The following is a 19,427-nucleotide window of genomic DNA, read 5'->3' as shown; positions in this document are numbered from 1 at the left end:
CTACCGAAGTCACAGGTTCTGTGCCCAGTGCTGAAGGTGCCTTCCGCACTGGAAGTCTAGTGCCGAAGTTACGTCCGCACTAGGTGTCAATAATAATCTCCAAGCAAATCCTACGGTATCAAAAGCTGCCAGAGGAGTGAAGCCGGCTTAGGAGTGTGTTTTGCTCTTGGCTAACTATCTCCTGGCCATTTTGGTACTATCTTATGCCATCGTAGGATCTGCTTGGAGATTAGGTGTCAAGTGGTGAGACGACTTCAGCACTGGAAGATCCTTGAAAACTCCGAATCAGCACTCACTCAGGAAACGGAGTGCTGAGAGTACCTTCCGCACTGGAAATCCAGTGACGACAAATATTCCGCATAATTTGGACTAGATATGCTGAAATGAATGCACAAAAGCCAGGTATGACATGCAATGCTGTTGTTTGATTGTTTCTTGTTTTCTTGACCTGTACTGTAGTGAGAGAATGCTCCTTCCTGCAAAATGGAGACTTTCCTCTTAAACGTGATGTGAAGGAATCAAATCACAAGGAAGAAGAAGCAGCACTTTTTATTAGATGACTTACCATAGCTTCTTCAGAGATGGAAGGACTCATTTCATGAGTTGAAATGCAACCTGAGAATGATGACCTAACGTGCATAAGAAACAAGAAAGAAAAAAAAATTCTCAAAAACTTTCTTAGCCCTAAAATGGGAGGATTTCTGACGTGACCTTGAAGGATACCCAGGAAGAATGGAGAGTCCCATTTCTGACATTGAGGCCAGTTTTGACCTTGAGGCGTACGAGCCGCCGACATCGTTATGGCAGACCGTGGAGGAGTACGTCCCGGCGGGCGAGCTAGAGGAGGTGAAAGGCATCCTGGGAACGACCTTGGTGGAGCAGTGTATGGACCTTCATGCAGAGGTCAGTTGGAACTTATTTAGATACTTAGAAGTGTAAATACAGTGCATATGATTTTGTTCTTATTGTGAGGCATTTTGATTGAACAAAGTCTTCTTCGTTACACAACCTTCCTTTAAGTCTTCCATAATGGTTCCAACGACAGTCTTTCACCTTCATCAGTGAAAAAAAAATTGGAAAAACAACAAAAAAGAAAATTTTTTCTTCTTTTTTTTTTTGTACTGATGAAGGCGACAAACGGCCGTTGAAACGTTTACGGAAGAATTGAAGGAAGGTTGTGTAAGTTACGAAGAGGACTTTGTTCAATTGATCTATCACCCTGATGAAACTATTTGCGGAAGTTTTTGATGTTTCTTACATCTTTTTCTTCCCTATATGAATATTTTGTTAGGCCTAGGAAAAAAAAGTTGTGTTGTTTTCCAACCTACCGTACTAGTAGACTAGAGAAACCTTTTCCCACCCTTAGCCCTTGCCTTTTTTGGGTGGGTAGTGAAGTTACATGGTTTCCAGTTAGAATTTCTATTCAGCCTAGGCTCAGGGCCCCTTGGTCCTCAAAAGTGTAAGTTGATTTGATAAAGGAGTATCAAATTCATGTATGTCACCAGGTGAGGACGTTGCTAGAGATCTGGCAGGATTACCGTGACGACACTGATCAGCTGATCCGGACAGGATCCGGCAGGAGATCCGGGCTGCGATCCGGCCAGCTGCCCGAGCCTCCGCGGCAGAGGGAACTCATCGTGGACGAGATCAAGTTTCTACTGCAGAACCTGAAGGAACGTGCCAACTCGGAGGGGAGGTAGGATTTGATTTTGTAACATGTTTTTTTCTGGTAAACCTGGTGATACAATATTATACATGTATAGTAGAGTGGACTCATTCCTCAGCTATTAAATCGGCATCTATCACACCGCAGTTATCCCTCAGTAAGACATCTGGATAGCTCCAGTTAAAGAACTTGAGTCAGCCTGGCATGAAGCCTCTACGGCTCTAGCTGGCTGAAGACGTATGCAATGAAACCAGGTTGGTACGCTGCTTAAAGTTTGAAACTGGAACTACATGTATGCGGATCCGGATGTCTTACTGAGGAATGACTGCGGCCACTATTTCTAGCACATTTTTTTAAGTTATGCATTTTTATGGATCCCTCACACATACATTTTTTATCCAACTTATGAAGACTGAATGTAGCTATAGCCTATTGCATTATAAAAAAGGAGGAACTTATACATGATTTGGTATTTTCTGTTGCAGGAATGTGCAGGACTTGTTGTCTAAACACAACCCTGGGGTGATCCAGTATGCTACCAACAAAGGTGAGCATGAGATACTGGAAGTAAAACAGCAGAATAGACATAAGGCCCACTTTACATTGAAAATGTCATACCGTCATGCAACACTTCCCTACACTACAGTGATGGTTTGTCTTTAGACACAAGAAGAACGGGCGCAGGACCAGGTCAGAGGTGGTCGCACATTGATTCATAAAAATACTGCCACACAACCCTTATTTCCTAGATCAGCTACGCTTCACATGAAGGTCTAAGCGGTGTCAATGTTAAGTGGGCCTAGGAGCAAGGGGAAGTAGTTTGAAGGAATGAAAGCAAGGCTGAGTGGATGTGTCCTCTCTTGTTCAGGCTGATCCACATACTTCTGTTGCGACATTCGTCACGTTCATGAAAATTGAGGTGTTGTTTTTAGTCTATATGTTTGTCCTAGTGTGTACTAGTAGGTATTTGAATTTCACAGAGTGACAGGTTGTGAGGCAAAAGATGATCAAACTGGAAAATGGCAGGATGGGAAGGTTGGCTTGGTCCAAAGTTGGTCCTGCAGGCAGACTGGATTGACCGCATTGAAATAAAAAAAGAAAATTAATACAGCTATTAGGTATAATATTTTTTTGAAATGTTTGATGTCTTTTTCTGAAATCTATATTATCTATAAAGATACTTCTATGTATTACAAGAAAAGAAATTGTACATTATGTAGACTGTAATAATTTGTTTGGGTGAAATTGATCATGGCAGACTTTGAGTGTTTGTAACATGATACATGTAGTTAGGCAAATTTATTTTCATTTACATCATATTGTGTCGGCATGCAGCCACTGGCAGCCGACCTGGCACTGGCAGCCGACCTTCGACCTCTGGGAGTCGCCCCTCGTCCGCCCGCAGCAGCAGGAGTGGCAGGGAGACACCCCTCAGGCGTACAGCAACGCCCTCTAGTGATGATGACAGGTATGGCAGTTACAAACAAACCTTCTTTGTGATGTCTATATTCACAACATGTCAGTAACATAGCCACTAGATGGCAAAATATTATTGCTATCCTAGGAACATCCTAGGGTTGTGAACTTTCTTTTTATATTTTGATCATAGACTAGTCAATTTTGCATAGAAAGGGGTGTTTGAGAAGAGTCCATCAGGGGTAACTTTTTCAAAATCAATTTTGGAGTGGGATAATGTTTTGGAATTGGTCCATTTCTGCAAAAGGTTGATATGGAACAGTACATTTTTGAATGGGGATGAAGATGGATTGAAATATGCTTAATTTGCTCACGAGCATATAGTGAGAGCAAATGTCGGCCTTTCTAGTTTCCAATCAGTGTTCTCAAATAAAAGCCAGTGGGATACCATATACAGACAGGTCAAGGTATGACTTTAAACAGCATGTATACATGTATCTCCCCTACCCCTATGTATACAGAGTAGAATCTAATGATATGTGCTATGCCTACAGGATGTCCATCTCCTCAGGTATGAGTGACCAGATAGACAGACTACAGGACAACCTGAATGTGTCACGAATAGACCAGGTGGTCGAACATCTCAGGTATGCTTAGGTTGTCCATTGTACGACAGCGTTTGTCATTAGAATACATAATACTATTTTCTTACTTATTAAGATCCATTGTTATTCAATGACATGTTTGTGTATAAGAAATTGGAACTTTTATTTTCTTTCCCTCAATTGAAGGCTAAAAACCTGCTATTTGTATTTCAGACAAACTCTGGAGCAAGAATGCAGTGTGCTGACACAGGATATTGCATTCTTACAGGTTTGTATAGAACAGCTTATCCTATTATATTGGTGTAATGTTCCACCCAATGCAATGCGTCACATTTTAAGATGCAAAAAGAAATGAAAATAAATCAGGTGTTACTTAGCTCTTTATCTCCACATAATACAGCTAATTCCAGACAGTTCAACTTTGAGCAGGGAATACAGAAACTGAATTTGAAGCGGACTGTGTATTGTGTGTTGTACTTTTCCAGACATGTTTGGAGGATGAGGCAGACTTCAGGAGTAGAGCCAGTACTCCAGCCACAGTCGTGGAGCCTTCTCTAGGGGGTATGTACTGTCTTAGCACTTAACTCTATGTGTTTTGTGTGTGTGTCTGTGTGGGATTAAGAGCTTGTGTGTGTATGTATATGTATTATACAAAAAAAAGAAATCATTGAATTGTGGGTTGGCTGAGCAAAAAGGAACTTCATGCAGTTGTAACTCACTGACTACATGTAGGTGTGTTGTTATGGTGTTTGATAAGAATTTAAGCATTCCTCAAATGCTAAAGCACATTATCAAGTCATGCTTTCTTTTCTACAGAGCTGAAGACAGAAAGAAGTTTGCTTGAGAAGGAGCTACAGAACATCAGCAATGGAACCAGAACAGGAGCTGCCACAAGGTAATACATTAAAGATGAACACAAAGTTGCCTAAAGCAGTATTTATTATATTTCAGCCATACATAGTATGGTGAAATATATTGTATTCGTAATGTTTCTTCTTCTTCTTCTCCTGTCAAATCTTCAAAGTGATTCATCTCCGCCGTTCCTGGACCGAATGACCTGAAATTTGGCACAGGGGTAGAATGGGCCAATACCTTGATGCTTTTTTCTCAGTTTTTTCATATCTGCCTCTAAAATGATTTTATTGAGATTTTTTGGTCAATTTTAGACCAAAACTGTATATTTTGGCCCCTGTACCCTGGTATTACAACCAAATGAGCTGAAATTTGACAGAGATGTGCCTTGATAATGCCCCCATATAAATTCGATAACACTATTGGTGTACAGTACAACAAAATGCTTATTTTTGCGATTTTTTTACCAATTTTTGACCAAGAAAGGACACTTTTGGCCCCTGTACCCTGGTATTACAACCAAATGAGCTGAAATTTGACAGAGATGTGTCCTGATAATGCCCCCATATAAATTCAATAACACTTTTGGTGTACAGTACAACAAAATGCTTATTTTTGCGATTTTTTGACCAATTTTTGACCAAAAAAGGACACTTTTGGCTCCTGTACCTTGGTATTGCAACCGAATGAGCTGAAATTTGACACAGATGTGCCTTGATAATCCCTTCATATAAATTCAATAACACTTTTGGTGTACAGTGCAACAAAATGCTTATTTTTGCGATTTTTGGCCAATTTTTGACCAAAAAAGGACACTTTTGGCACCTGTACCCTGGTATTACAATTAAATGACCTGAAATTTGGTATAGATAGGCATTAGATACTTGGTAACAAGATTCAAGTAAAATTTTTGACATAAACAACTTTAAAATGATTAATTTTGGCACTTTTCTGAGGGGAAATTTGTTTTCTTTTGGCCTCCTGACGTGACCTTCCGTGACCCCGCACAGAGCCACATCTGTGCGCGTCAGCCGGAGAGTTAATTGAATCAAAGACCTAGCCAATCAGCGAAGAGGAGGCCAAAGGCTAATTAATATTCATAAGCGGGGCCTCATGATCCCGCATATAGCAGTGTTCCCGCCAGGGGGAGCGAAGCCCGCCTAAGGCTCTCGCATTTTAGACTATTCAGAAGGCTTTATATTGTATCAGTTCTTAGGGGCATATCTATGATAATCGCAGCAGTCACTTAACTTCTCTTCAGGAGTTTAGCGTAACACTATTTCAGGTCAAACCGTCAAAGGCAACTAAAAACAAACTTTAACGTTACTGAGTTCAACAGTACTTATAACTTGTTATCCGAAGTTGAAACGCTAGCGGTGGTATTTTCGCTGCGCTGTTAGCTCCGTGCGACTGTTGTTGACGGTCTTATAACGGTATATTTTGCACCCCTGTACCCTGGTATGAGTAACATTTGGTATAGATAGGCATAAGATAGTTGGTAAAATGATCCAAGTGAAATTTTTGGCAGAAAGTACTGTAAAAGGCTTAATTACAGCACTTTTTTTGGGGGAAATTGGTTTTCTTTCGTTCTCCATGCCATGACCTTTCGGACGTTCACCCCACAGAGCCGACATCTGCACCTGCGTCTAGCCGGCAGGAAGAGTTAATTCAATTAATGGTTCAGCCAATCAGCGAAGAGGAAAGCGAAGGCTAATTAATATTCATAAGCGGGACCACACAATACGTTAACTTGAAGACTCAGGCCGTACAGACTTCTCGCCAGGATTTTTTCAAAGCGTCGGACAGGGGTCCGGGGGCCACCGAATGTCCCTGGCGGGGTCCAGGGGCAGGGCCACTGTGGGGGGGGGGGGGGGGGTGGGGACCCAGGTGGGCGAAGCCCCCCCGGAAGCTCTTGCATTTTAGACTATTGAGAAGGCTTCTTTTATCAGTTTTTTTAGGGCCATATCTACGATAATCGTAGCAGTCACTTACTTCTCTTCAGCAGTTTGACTTTAAAATATTTCGGGTCAAAGCTTCAAAGACAACTAAAACCTCATAAACAACAAACTTTACTTAGCTCAACAGTATACAAAAATATGGAAGTCGGCGAAAGGTGCGTTAGTTAGAAAATCTGCGTTTAGTTTTGATACGTAATTATAAGTTAGACAGTGGCGAGAATGATTATTTTCTCATCAATATTTCTCTTCAGAATTATTTGAACTTAATTGTACATCTAAACAATTGGCTTACCTGTGCAATGTTTATATGATTAATGATCAGTGTACTGAAATCATGTGTAACGTATGGCTCCTAGTCAATAGATCAGCATTTTCTCTATAGTGACCACCTGTCTATAGTGGCCACATTTCCTAGTGCTGTTGTTGTTTGACATAAACTTTGAACATTTAAATTGTAAGTAACTTTAAACTGCCAGAGTTTCAGCCCAATAAAACACTCTCAGCGCCAGGGTATGAACAGACTGACCAGACAGACGAAAATAAATCCTCGAACAAGGTTCAATCGTATCTTCCGGGTCTGGCAGGAAGTTGTTAAACTAAAATAAGAATAGGCTCGATGGCTGATTGCATACAAAGTAAAACAGTTTAACAGTTTTACAGCTTGAAGAAAACAAACGCTCCTACAGTACCTGCACCTGCTTGATAATTATTAAATCGTATGCCCTACTTGAATAAAAAAAGTTCACTGCAATAATAAATGTACCCACATCACAAGGAGCTTATACTTTTTTAAACTTACACCTAGTTATCGTACTGAAAATTGTTAATGACATTACATGAAGTCATTCAACAATGTTCAGTCATGATGAAAATTTTCTGAATGGAAGGTGTGATTATTGTCATTTTCTGAAAAATAGAAGCAAGCTCTGTTTTTACCTGGAATCAATTCACAATACCAGTCCACTTTGGGGGATAATGTACTGTTAAGAGGATGTTCCATTTTTGCGCAGGGGTGATTTGGAACAGTCCAATGTTGCGTGGAAAGGGGTATGGCTGAAATATGCTGTATTTGCTCTTAAGCAAATGTCGGCCTTTCTAGTTACATGTTACAAAGACGTGAACCATCTCACTATTGCTGTTGTTGTCTGTGGGCTGAAATTTAAGGTCACAGTGCAGTATGGGTAAGGGAGTGAAATGTGCCATCTCTAGATCTGAGTGTTTCTTAAAACATCTTTGGTTGAACCCAGTAGGCAAAAGCACGGCATGACAAGGAGTTCGGACTCAAGACGATCCCCGATGCTCTCCTCACCTCCGACCTCGGCGGGGAAGCTCCGACGGTCCCCTGTGACCGGGTCAGGGGTCAGGTCTGGACCAATGAGGGCAGTGCACAACATCACTGCTGGTAAGGAAAGGTTCCCCTCTCGTGCTGGTGTTGTTAAGGGCAGCAAATACATCTGAAATCCAGTTTATGGATTTAAACATGCATGTGCAGTGAGATGCACTGTGGTTAGGGGTGGGTACCGGTGCAGAAAATTCAGATACAGGTACAGTTCAGGACCAGAGGGTCAGGTCCCAGTCCAGACCTGAACCTGGACCTGCAATTGTCTGTGAAAACTTATGAATGGGCAACACTCAAAACAACAGTCCATTTTGTTACAAATGAATCTGTTTGACGGAGTGTAAGACTCCCACTAGCCCTTCAAAATCCTTCATGTACAAGAATAAAGCCTCTGTTGATTTTGACCAAGTTTGACTTTAGAAACATGGTGAAAATGACTATCAACTCTTCTCTGCTTCGCACTTGTTATTTTCTTGGGTCAGTAAGTCCAAGAACATAATCTATTGTAAATCTGCCTGTGTTCTTATTGTTTACAAGTTCATGTCTTCACCTTCCAGATCTCCCATCAGACAACCGACCAAGACAACGACCTTCAACGTCTTCTTCTGTTTCCACCTCTCCACATTCCACCCCATCCCCCCCTCCGTCCGCCAGGACCCCCCCTGCCCGACCGTCGCTCCCTTCAAGACCGGGGCTCTCCACACCCCCTCAAGTTCCTGGGAGGCCATCTGTAAGGAGGCCGTTGAGTCCGTCATCCGCTCCCCGGCTCCTCAGGTAGGCTCATGGCAGACTGCTGAGGAATTCACTTCAATTTTCCCCAGGGTTGGACAAGTTTTCTAAAATTCCTATCGAGCAAGCAAAAATTTACTTGTTCGAAACAATTTCTCACTTACCCAACATTGAAATGTCACTTCCAGCAATGGAATTCTTATTATTGCTTTTTTTTTTCTTTGTTGACATTGCTTGATGTCAAAAAGTGACAAGTATATCAAAATCTCACTCAATGGAAAAATCTTACTTACCGATCAGGCAAGTGGAGTAGGTCATGCACCTGCTCAATCAGCACTTTCTCTTGCCCTGAACATTGGGGTAGTGGACTTGTCCAACCCTGCCTTACAAGTGCGAAACTCTGGCTAAACTCCTTGTCAGCATACAAAACTGAACTGTTATTGGTGCTAGACAGTAGCATTGCTTTGAATAACTTGCATCCTGCTTTTGATATTTTATGATATGTACAGTATCATTGTTGACCATGTCAGACATTATTTTATTGGTAATTCTTCGTGTTAGTTTTATTCTATAGGTTGAAAGTGTATGTAAAATGCTCTCCTGCAATTGTTTTTGGTGCAATGTCAATTTTCTATGTTATATTGCTCAATAAACCAACTATCACCACTACTACAGGTACCACGTGGTGGAGACACCAGGCGTTCTGCCAACACTTCCGTCACCGCCATCTTCCGCCAAACCCGCTGGCGCGAGAAACCCGAGACTCCGCAAGGTCGTAGTAACAAAGGACGGAGGGAACAGTTAGGGGTGGTCGGAAAGGATGGACAGAGCGAGTGATTAACAATAGGAAGGAGGAAAGGCGGTGTTATGGTGTAATATTGCAGTGCACGCAGCTTACTGAACATTTGAACATGGAGGCAACGCACGTGTGGAATCTACCTGCAATTCTTGTGGATCCAGCCAGAATTCCAGCTTGAATTTCCTTTATAGGGAAGTGCTGGAAGAAGACGCTAGGAATTTGTGCTGTCGCGTCGTACTGCGGGCCCTGTACTCTTCTAGCTGCAAGAAACCCAAGTTGGTTGAGCGCTAAGGTGGCTGTTATGTAACACTGGCACAGTTGACCCCAATACAACTGTTACCCTGATTGCTCAGTTGTGGCCATGAGAACAAAGCTTAAGCCTATGAAGGAACGATTGTGCTGTTACACTGTATAGGAGCTGTTTGGATTGTGAGGACGTTAGCTGTTTGGTTGTTGGCACTCGTGTGTATTATAGTGGAAATAGCGCGATTTGCACTGTACATAGTTTGATATGAAAGACTGTACATGGTATTTTGAAATGTGTAAAGATGTGTTCTTTGAACGTTTGTAATATTTTTAGTCTATGGCTGCAAAAATAGCAAACGTATCTGCAGTAGTACTGAATTCTGTCCTGATACTGAACAAGTGAACATTCATGGCATCTTCTCAGCATTATTTTTAAAAGATTACACACAATTGTACAAATACTTGACAGCCATACATGTATATCAGATGTCTTTGTCAAGAATTTGCAATATTGTTGCCAACATGTTTAAAATTTAATCAAAGATGCTACAAAGCATCTTTCTTTGCTGCTATGCTACAAAGAAGAACAAGCAACAATCTGAAAATAACAAATAGAGACTATTTGGTAGGTATGAAATGGATTTTTGAGAACCAGCATTCCAGAAAGTGAGTTATTAAAGGAATTCTGTGTGATGTATTTTTCTTTTATGCTTGGAAATATTAGCCTGGGTTTCGAAAATAATTTTATCAGGTTGGTAGATCAAAGGATATAGGAGAAAAAGTGCCACCTACATCGGCTATTACAGTTACCTGAGGGAGGATTGTACCCAGGCTAACAAAGGAGGAAATCCTCCTTTAGTTTGAGGGAAAGTTACCAGCCAATGACATTGCCTCTTGACCTTAGACAGCAGTGTACATGTGTGATTGGCTGATTGTTTTACCTCCAACAACAGGAGAGCGAGCATCTGATTGGCTGATGGTTGACCAGCACTACACAGGCTTGGATGGCAGGCTGTTAGGCTAGCCTCCATAGCAGGCTCTCTGGGGTCTTTTTTTTGCTCATGATACACTTGCTGGCCATTTCTTTTTGTACTGGGTCGCTGATTGCTGGCTTTCTCTGACTGCCGACCCCTTTCCATGCAGGCTCTGCGGGCCGACAGTCGGAGAAGGCCAGCAGCAATCAGCAACCCAGTACAAAAGAAATGGCCAGCAAAAGTGTATTATGAGCAAAAAAAGGCCCGAGAGAGCCTGCTATGGAGGCTACTGTTAGGCCAGGGTGGCTGTTTGGCATATACAGGCAAATGCTGTCCTGTCAGAGGACGCAGAGGATTGCCAGTATGGTTGAGCCACAATGGTCTTGGTTAAATATACTGCAGTACAGGTTCTGTACATGTACTCATGCTTCTTTATTCTATAACAGACATGATAAATGATGTTTTTCTTAACTAAGAATAGCAGAATACAAGAAATCCACCACGTCACTTCTTTCTTCAACATTGAATAGAGAGAAACATTGATATTCCTGATACATTATTTCGCTCGCATATAAGTTCAAATTTGCACCTCCAATCTATATAAGATAGATAAATATTATACAACTTTGAAATATGAAGAGTTAATAGGATTCTAGACGTGCCGTACGTACACGTGGTCTATTTCTATTTACTTCTATTTTCTTTATACAGGGTAGGGGCGGTCAAAGCTTAACACACTGTTTCACAGGCTTGCCCTGTACAGAACAGCATAAACAGAATAACATAAACCATAAAGAAATAACAGAAATTCGATTATTAACAAACAACAACATAGAATAACAATATATGCACAACCGAGCGTCAATCAGAATCATATACATGTATCGTAATTCAAAGTCGATATGGCAGGCCCGATCAGGAGGTCAGAGATTAGTTTTAGTAACTTTTTGAAAGGCAAATCGTTTTTCATACAAATGCTAACTTCCGCCAAATATCTGATATGTTTGCGCACACTTTTAGATCTGCGCACTTTTAGAGTAGAATTACACTTTATTAATTCAAAACTTGTTTGACGTGTAGAAAAACTCAGTAAATGAAGATCTGAATGATAATTCGTAAACGACGATAACTCTTAAAGAGGATTCTGAATCGTATGGCTCTCCTCATGCCTCCAGGTTCATACTCGAGGGTGCGCCTTTCAACAATAGTCCAGCGGCTGTCTAACTCTACCACAGAGTCCGTCCCGCGTGTCAGATCACAGTTGGTCCCGCTGGTGCTGCAGTTGAAGCTGTCCAGCAGATCCCCGAAGTCCTGCACCAGGGACGACATCGCCTCGGCGGTGGCAGCTGGGTAGTTAGTGGGGAACCCCTCCACATCTTCCTGCAGGCTTTGAATGGGACCTGGGTGTGTTGATTAGAATGAGTTCATTTGAAATGAATTGGATGATTGAAATCCGGTTCTGGCACTTAACACGACCTTCGCCCCCCTTTAGCGTTTTCGCCCCCCCCCCCCAAGAGCAGCTGGTTACTACATATTACAGGTGCGCTACCTGGTACTATACTGCACCTGGGGAGTAACGTATATGGTGTGTTACCTGGTACCTATATGGCACCTTATTACCGTACCGTAAGATGCCTGTCTTACCTCGAAAGTCGATACTATATTGTTCGGTGCAAACATGACATTGAAATGAAAAAGACAATTTTTGCAGCTGAGGTGGCATAAAAACAGTGCTACTGCGAACGTATAAATCAACACCGTCTATGGTACGGAATACGTCAGCTATATGTTTTCAATTTGTCACAGTGTTTTCTTTCTTGTGCTGGAAACATTTCCAAAGCACTAACAAAAACACACGTGAATAATAGTTTCTCATTATAAACACTATCTACGCGCAAGTTGATATAGCTGTTGCTAAATGCTACACAAACACTGGTAAAGTACCAGACTTAAGAAACACGGGTAAATGCATCAGTTCCTAAATACTAGAAAAAACAGTCATGTTGGAGGTGAAGATATCCCTTGGCCAGGTGCATACACCAAAATGTGCGCTATTCTAATTGATACCTAATATTTGCATAATTAATAAAGACATTACATAGTTCTTTTGTGGTCACTTCATGGTAGAGACTTCATATTGGAGATATATAGGTTGTTTGAGGACAGGTGAATACAATGAAATACATCTTATGTCAAGACTCAGGTATATGCAATAATGGGAATACAAGGGACCCAACCCTCCTTGTCTGAAACAAGTTCAACTATCTTATTATCATGTAATTACGTTAATATTGATACTATGAATGGAGTTATGTATCAAACTCGTGTACTTATACCATTCTGAAACTGCATTTTGTGATTTATACCAATCAACTTCTAAAATGTCATGTAAACCCGTTTTTTTTGGGGGGGGCGAAATCGCTAAAGGGGGGCGAGGTAGGGGGGCGAGATCACTAGCCGGGGAGGGCGAGATCGCTAGTGATTTCGCCCCCGGGGGGGGGGCGAGATCACGGGGGGGCGAGATCGCTGTCACACCGGCCCTACAGTTGCCGCCACCTCTCGATCGGGTAAGGGGTCATTAACCCCATCAAGCGAGAGATTGCGTAAACACAGGTTAACCTTCATCCATCTCGGGTTTTTTTCATCCCCATGAGATTGATAAGTGGAATTATCGTCAGATAGCTGTTTTGAGCCTACAGGACTAATCCAAGGTCTCCGGTTAGGAAAGGGCCGGTCTATGTGCTGCAGACAAGCCGTGTAGATATTCTGGCAAATGTGTTTGATGACAGCGGACATATAACAGGCCAGCATTTGAGGGTAAGTTTTTATGAAGTTTAATTCTTGAGATGCAGACACGTTGTCCCTTCACTTTCCCAAATGATTGTAACTGTGTTGCCACCCCCTGCCACGCTGTGCCCTTTAGAAAGGCACTTAAGACGACTTTCCTCATCACTTCAGTCAGGTAAAAATGAGTTCCTATAGGATATACACTTATCGAGAAGAATAAGGGGGACGTTTCGGTGTACACTGTCTTATACAAATTTAAGCTCTTTGCGTACACGTAGCTACTCGCACACTTAAAATAACTTTTAACATACCAGCTTTAATGGGTACATGGAGCCATTCGACTCGAAACTGGCCAAAGGAAATATAACATAAACTTTAACGGAATTCCGGGCATCGTATTGCACAATGGAAGGGCTTGTATAAATAAATTAAAGGTACCTGAAAAAGCACAGCTCATCTTTCATGTATTAAAAAAACTATTTTCAAATCCAAGCAGAGGTTTCGTTCGAGGGAGGTGGGTATATTTGCCATGATGACGTGTCCGTAGACTCCGTACATCAACCTTTTGACCCTACACCCCCGCTACCGTACATGGCCTGACCTATTAAGTACACCAATACGTTACAAAGAGCAAACATCATCTCCGAGCAGATGTCTGGCTGACTTGCTTTTGCGTCGTTTTGCACTGTTTTATATACTGCATTAGTGATTTTTTTGTCTTGGTCCGTGACGTCTAGCCACCCGTGTTGCTAGAAAGGCGAACAGAACGCCACGAGTCAAACTGAAGCCCCTCATATCTACTCGGCGGTTAGAGTAAACAGCTGTCCGTACCGTGGACAGGTATGCCTGCCGCCGCCAGGCAACCCGGGTTTGTTTGTGCACCGCTGTTTGCTAAGGCACCTCTTAAAAGCAGATTTGTACGAGAGCCAAGCGGAGTGGGTTGTTGTTCTGGACACTTCCGAGCCCTGTCGCGTGAAGGAAAAGTTCTCTACAACACAGCAAGTTTTGGACGATTCTTTTATATTTGTATATATACAACGTCAGGACGTTCCTAAGTAATGGCTGCAAGTATGGAGTCATCAGGAAGTCTGGATCGGGTTCAATTTGACGACCATTTGTTCCGTAACCGGAGGTTGGACTCTGTCAGGCGGGGCGCTGATAACCTCCGACTGTTGGAGAACATGGCGAGAACACACTGGCGTGAGAACCAGCCCCACCGGACTGCCAAGAAAGTCACCTTCCTGTCCGGCGCTGCCCCCGACCGCCTGGCGGACAAGAACGGCACGTTGGGAGATTCTCAGACTTTGATACATGTTGCCGCAAAGAAGCAGGGAACTGATACGACAAAACAACGTCAAGTAAGTCAATATAGTGATTTTCGTGTCAAATTCGAGGATCACAGCACGAAGAGGGGCAAAAGAAAAGGAAAAGTCCCCAGTGAAAGCGAACGTTTAGCACATGTGGAGAACTATTATAGTAATTCGGGAGGGACTTTAGTCCCTGTAGTGCCTCGGGGGATGAGACATTCTACAGGTACCGTCACCATGGCAACCCAACCACAACAACCGCCGCGGGCACTGGTCGCGTCACTGCACCTCGACATGCAAAGTTTCCGCCGAACAAGCTTTCCTCAGGCGAGCACGCAAACTCTCACCACTACCGCAAAGAAGGACATGCCGCCAGCACGCAACAGGAACAACCTGCTAGCCGCCAGCGTGAACCTACCGCCGCTCCAGCTGCCGCACTTGCGACGGAGACTGAACAAAACCGACACGCAGTTCACCTGTAACAACGGGTTCGTGACTTTAACAAACAGACCCAGTGGTCAGCGGCCGCTGAACATCAGCTCTATCCCGGACATGGAGGGTCTGACGGAGGATCTGTGCGACCCTCTGCACAGGACGGACAGGGAGACCTCCGCTATGATGCGCAGGGAGAACACTAGAGTACTACTGCGTAGAGTGGACCACATCCTAGACCCCAACAGACTCCAGTTGAGCAGCACCGCCGGTTCCACCACACTGGAAGTACACGGGAGGTCAGGGTCTCCCACAATGTCTTCTCAAGACGTTGGCCACCGCCGGGAATACGTCTTAAAGAAGCTTCAGATTGATCTTGAAGACGTGAAAAACGTTAACAGTAAGGACGATGCGATCTTACCTAGGCGCAGGCTAGACGTGCACACCAAGTGTCAACAATGGATAGATTCTTTCAGCTGATCAATATCGTGTTCAACAATATTTTTTTAAGGTGCTAGACAGAAACCTAACTATTACAAGGTACAGTTGCAATCTTACCATATTCCTTACAGAAAGGAAAATAAATTAAACAAGACTGTCTATGGTTCATCTGCAAAATTGTGCCTTTTATAAAAAGCTATTTCAACTCTTATACAAGTAGCCCAGAAATGATTCTGACTTATTTACTGTAATGCCTTCTGAGGAACAACATATTTCAACGAAAATAAAGACATGTAACTGCTTCAAATGTTTTCCCTCGTTCCATTCTTTCTCTTTACCTACGCATTTGCCCATCATGGGGGTTGCTAGGCTGAGGCTGATAGCCGGGGTTGCTAGACTGAGCTACCACATGCCATGTGTAGCTTACTCTATACTAAAACATGCCTCTCCGTCGAATTGAAGACTTGTCACACTCTTTTGTTAAAGTTGTAGTTTGGTATATGTTTATTGAAAGAACTCTCCCTGATAAGTGTACAAAAGTAGGCTCATGGTACAGACGTCGTGTTCCTCGCAATCGCATATGCGTACACCTGGATTATCATATTCCCGATAACTATGAATGATTACCCCCATACTGTTAAAACATATTGATAGAAATGTACCCCTCTCACACAAACGCACGCACAAAACATATGCATGTTAGGACATTACCCCCAAAAGAAGTTACTCAAGCCACCGGAATTCATTTTGGAAACGGACAGACGTTTCAGATAGCACCCATTACCTTACGTCAATTTCACATCTTATACATTATTCACGGTACTCATGTTGTATTTAGATTGTTGTAGTAATTTTTCGTAGCAATTAGGCAGAATCAATATGAGTTTTTGTAGCGTTGTGCCAGAATTTCATGATTGTGCCTTTAGTATCTAGCAACTCGGCGGTACAGAAGCGCCGACAAGTGAGTTCATGATAGTACTGCAGAGTTATAAATGTCGATTGACCAAGAAGATGCTGAAGAGCAGGCGTCAACATCAGAATATCCCAAGACGGTAGAACCCATCGATGCAGACGGATTAAACCAGTTTTCACTATGGCGAATCTGTAACTACGTCGTTTTCACCTATTGCCGTTTGAGTTTGCCAGAACCTTTGCGGTAACACAATCTACAGACGAACGCACAGCTGTACCACACGGTACCCAGGACAGCTGCACAGACGGCCAGCAGGAACGCGGCCACGTCTAGCAGGTGGTACTGGTACCACGGGAGATCCACGGCGCGTGCGCGGAGATGGGGCAGGCCGCCATGTTTGATGACGTGTTCTATCCACCAGACGGCCCGCTTCATGGGTGACTGGGGCTGGTCACGGTGCAAGTGGGACAGGCGGGCTGCGGTGTCTTGGTAGCTTTGAAACAAGGTAAAAACGCTTTTTACTAAAAAAAATGGGAACATCAATATATATAGTAGATACACGCAAAGGCTTGGAACAATGACTGAAATACGAAAATACAAGGTAAAATTCTAGTGCATTTATTGTGCTAATGTCACAATTTTCGATCGGGTGACCTCTCGCTGCACCGCAAAAGTCACACACCTGCGAACAATTGTTCTATATCTATTGTACTTAATTTTTCATCGTACAAACTCAAAGATTACAAAAAATGATTGATTTTCAGTTCTGTCTCAGAGTATATGCCACGATCTTAAAATTGGCCTACTAAGTATACAATCAAGTGTTGTTATTTCTGAGAGAAACAACTAATCTTGTCGATCTTTCGTCCGAAAGACAATATACGCGAGGCTCACCTGTTGTTGGTAAGAACATGTAGAATGGTCTGGTACAACTCGTCCGTGGTGACCGTGCTGAACTCCACCTTCACCCCCAGTCCCCTGGCCACCACCCGGGCGGCGTTAGAGGGCTGGTCCCCGAAAAACGGCACGCAAACCATGGGCACGCCGTGGTGCAGAGCTTCGCTCACGCCGTTGTAGCCCGCGTGGGTGACGAAGGCTCGGGTCTTGGGGTGGCCTGTAACAAAACGCCGCGAGTTGGAGCAACACGACTGCACAATAGAGCCCACACTAAACCAATTGAAAACACATAAGGCTCAAGAAAAAATACAAACTTAATAAAACAAACAAGCACATAATGTCGACCACCGTTCCGAGGACGCATGGGCAGCGACAGGGATTCTGGGTAGTATGTCATTGGGTCCTGACTCGCGCCCGCGGGACATCAAGAAAGGAGTACAAAATAGACAGCCTGATGAAAACGCCTAAAAATTTTAAACAGCCGAAGCCTAACCTCTGCTTGGTAAGAGTAGTAAGCGTCACTTTTTTTATTGTCTCGCGTTTGATTTGAATAACAACGTCCAGAAGTGTTTTGGTTATGTCTCAGGGGCCGTAACCTTTGACACATTACCCACAATCCATGTCGCTACACATGCGCACTATGACTGGTGAGCGAGCTTATTGTTTGCTAACGCACCCAGCAGATCGTTCTGCGGCAGCCAGCCAGCCTTGGTGTTGTTGCCCAGACCGGCCGGCTTCTCTCCCGTGTACCGCCACACCACCTTCTGTCGGAGCCTCGCCAGGGCTGCTGCCCACACCTCTGCTCTGTCCGTGGGCATCGTCTTGACGATCGATCCAAAGCTGACCACCACCACGCCGTCCTCTCCAGAGCTCTGGACAAATGTTTCCAGGTCCTGAAATATTGTGCAGTTCAAACTTTTGATAAATATACAATACAACACGGTGTACGTATTTCTTATGTCATACCAACACGGTGTACGTATTTCTTATGTCATACCTAGGCCTGTGACGGGCCTGGTCATAACTTCCGTATCGCACAGGTTCGAAAGGCGTATCACACAGGCTTTCTTCGAGTAAATCGAACCATTTCGAGCGGGCCGAGTGTGGCACGGTTGGCAATTCGAATAACTGATTCGGACGTTGGAACATTGCTGTTGCAACACTTTTTGTTCTAGGGCACCAAATTTGTTCAACTTCTGGCGCATTTTGCATCAAAACATGTTTTTTCTCAGTTGGTTATGACATAAATAAAATACAACACGCGTACGGTGTATTCTTTATCACCCGAGGTATCAGCCCGACCGCGGGTCGGATCGCCCGAATGCCGGAGGGTGATTCAGGTATTCGAATTTTCGACCGCGCCTCACTGGTGTGGCGAATCATTCGATGGAAGCCTATGTGATAAAACTCCGAAGCCTGTGTGATGCGGCTTTATACACATTTGCATAATTCAGCTAATCAGCATAATTCAACATAATTCAGCATAACTTGTTGATGTCAGAAAGGACACATTCCAAGTATTCATTGTTAAGATAAGAAGCCATTATAGTTTGTCATAAAACCTTGTTGATCAAGTCTTAAAAAAGACTAAAAAACATGGTCAAATTTAAAGTCCCCTATCTATTACCAGGGGTGCCTAAGCATTTGCACGAACCCTATGAAATTCGTACGAATATTATGTGATACACACGAATCACTATGCGAAAACGCACGAATATTATGAAATTCGCACGAATCACTATGCAAAAACGCACGAATATTATGAAATTCGCACGAATCACTATGTGATTCACACGAACCTTATGAGATTTGCACGATCCTTATGCAAAAACGGCGGCCGGGAGGAGGCATGATTTTGAGCTTTTCTACCCGTGATATCTATATTTCAAGGCATGGAATGGACATTTACCGTCGCAAAGATGTATTTGATAGCCTGTGAGCTTCACTGTTTTGCTTCATTTCGCCGTGTGAACATCGTATTTTCCGTCGCCGCCGGTCGAAGCCGCCATCTTGTAAAGCCCGCTCCGTCTGTCACATGACCCCCGCAGAGGTTGCGCACTTTCTCC

The 19,427-nt window shown here is 43.3% G+C and overlaps 3 protein-coding genes across 3 annotated transcripts in view; 2 read left to right on the top strand and 1 right to left on the bottom strand.

Moving 5' to 3' along the window:
* Positions 1-568: 568 nt before the first annotated feature.
* LOC118419612 (coiled-coil domain-containing protein 24-like) lies at positions 569-4,598 on the top strand. The gene is made up of 8 exons (XM_035826077.1): positions 569-903; positions 1,506-1,696; positions 2,152-2,213; positions 3,002-3,134; positions 3,637-3,729; positions 3,901-3,955; positions 4,173-4,248; positions 4,504-4,598. Exons 1-8 carry the CDS (start codon positions 733-735, stop codon positions 4,584-4,586), a joined length of 864 nt encoding a protein of 287 aa, XP_035681970.1. The 5' UTR covers positions 569-732; the 3' UTR covers positions 4,587-4,598.
* A 3,150-nt stretch (positions 4,599-7,748) lies between these two features.
* On the top strand, positions 7,749-10,307 carry LOC118420250 (vegetative cell wall protein gp1-like). The gene is made up of 3 exons (XM_035826978.1): positions 7,749-7,899; positions 8,394-8,610; positions 9,241-10,307. Exons 1-3 carry the CDS (start codon positions 7,761-7,763, stop codon positions 9,368-9,370), a joined length of 486 nt encoding a protein of 161 aa, XP_035682871.1. The 5' UTR covers positions 7,749-7,760; the 3' UTR covers positions 9,371-10,307.
* Positions 10,308-16,037: 5,730 nt separating this feature from the next.
* LOC118419794 (UDP-glucuronosyltransferase 1-2-like) overlaps positions 16,038-19,427 on the bottom strand; it is a 4,684-nt gene continuing 1,294 nt past the window's right edge. Inside the window, exons 2-4 of the mRNA XM_035826394.1 lie at positions 18,038-18,254; positions 17,359-17,578; positions 16,038-16,957 (exon numbers count right to left, since the gene is read on the bottom strand). Of these exons, the coding sequence (XP_035682287.1) occupies positions 16,675-16,957; positions 17,359-17,578; positions 18,038-18,254 (720 nt within the window). The 3' untranslated portion in view covers positions 16,038-16,674. The remainder of the gene's footprint in view (positions 16,958-17,358; positions 17,579-18,037; positions 18,255-19,427) is intronic.

The sequence above is a fragment of the Branchiostoma floridae genome, chromosome 7, assembly GCF_000003815.2.
Source record: "Branchiostoma floridae strain S238N-H82 chromosome 7, Bfl_VNyyK, whole genome shotgun sequence".
NCBI lineage: Eukaryota > Metazoa > Chordata > Leptocardii > Amphioxiformes > Branchiostomatidae > Branchiostoma > Branchiostoma floridae.
This window is presented reverse-complemented; position numbering and strand designations above follow the sequence as displayed.

Coding starts and splice junctions, on each gene's coding strand:
- LOC118419612 (XM_035826077.1), top strand. CDS start 733: ATGGAGAGTCCCATTTCTGACATTGAGGCCAGTTTTGACCTTGAGGCG. Junction 904..1,505: donor GTATGGACCTTCATGCAGAG/GTCAGTTGGAAC, acceptor GTATGTCACCAG/GTGAGGACGTTGCTAGAGAT. Junction 3,956..4,172: donor AGGATATTGCATTCTTACAG/GTTTGTATAGAA, acceptor GTACTTTTCCAG/ACATGTTTGGAGGATGAGGC.
- LOC118420250 (XM_035826978.1), top strand. CDS start 7,761: ATGACAAGGAGTTCGGACTCAAGACGATCCCCGATGCTCTCCTCACCT. Junction 7,900..8,393: donor AGTGCACAACATCACTGCTG/GTAAGGAAAGGT, acceptor TTCACCTTCCAG/ATCTCCCATCAGACAACCGA. Junction 8,611..9,240: donor TCCGCTCCCCGGCTCCTCAG/GTAGGCTCATGG, acceptor CCACTACTACAG/GTACCACGTGGTGGAGACAC.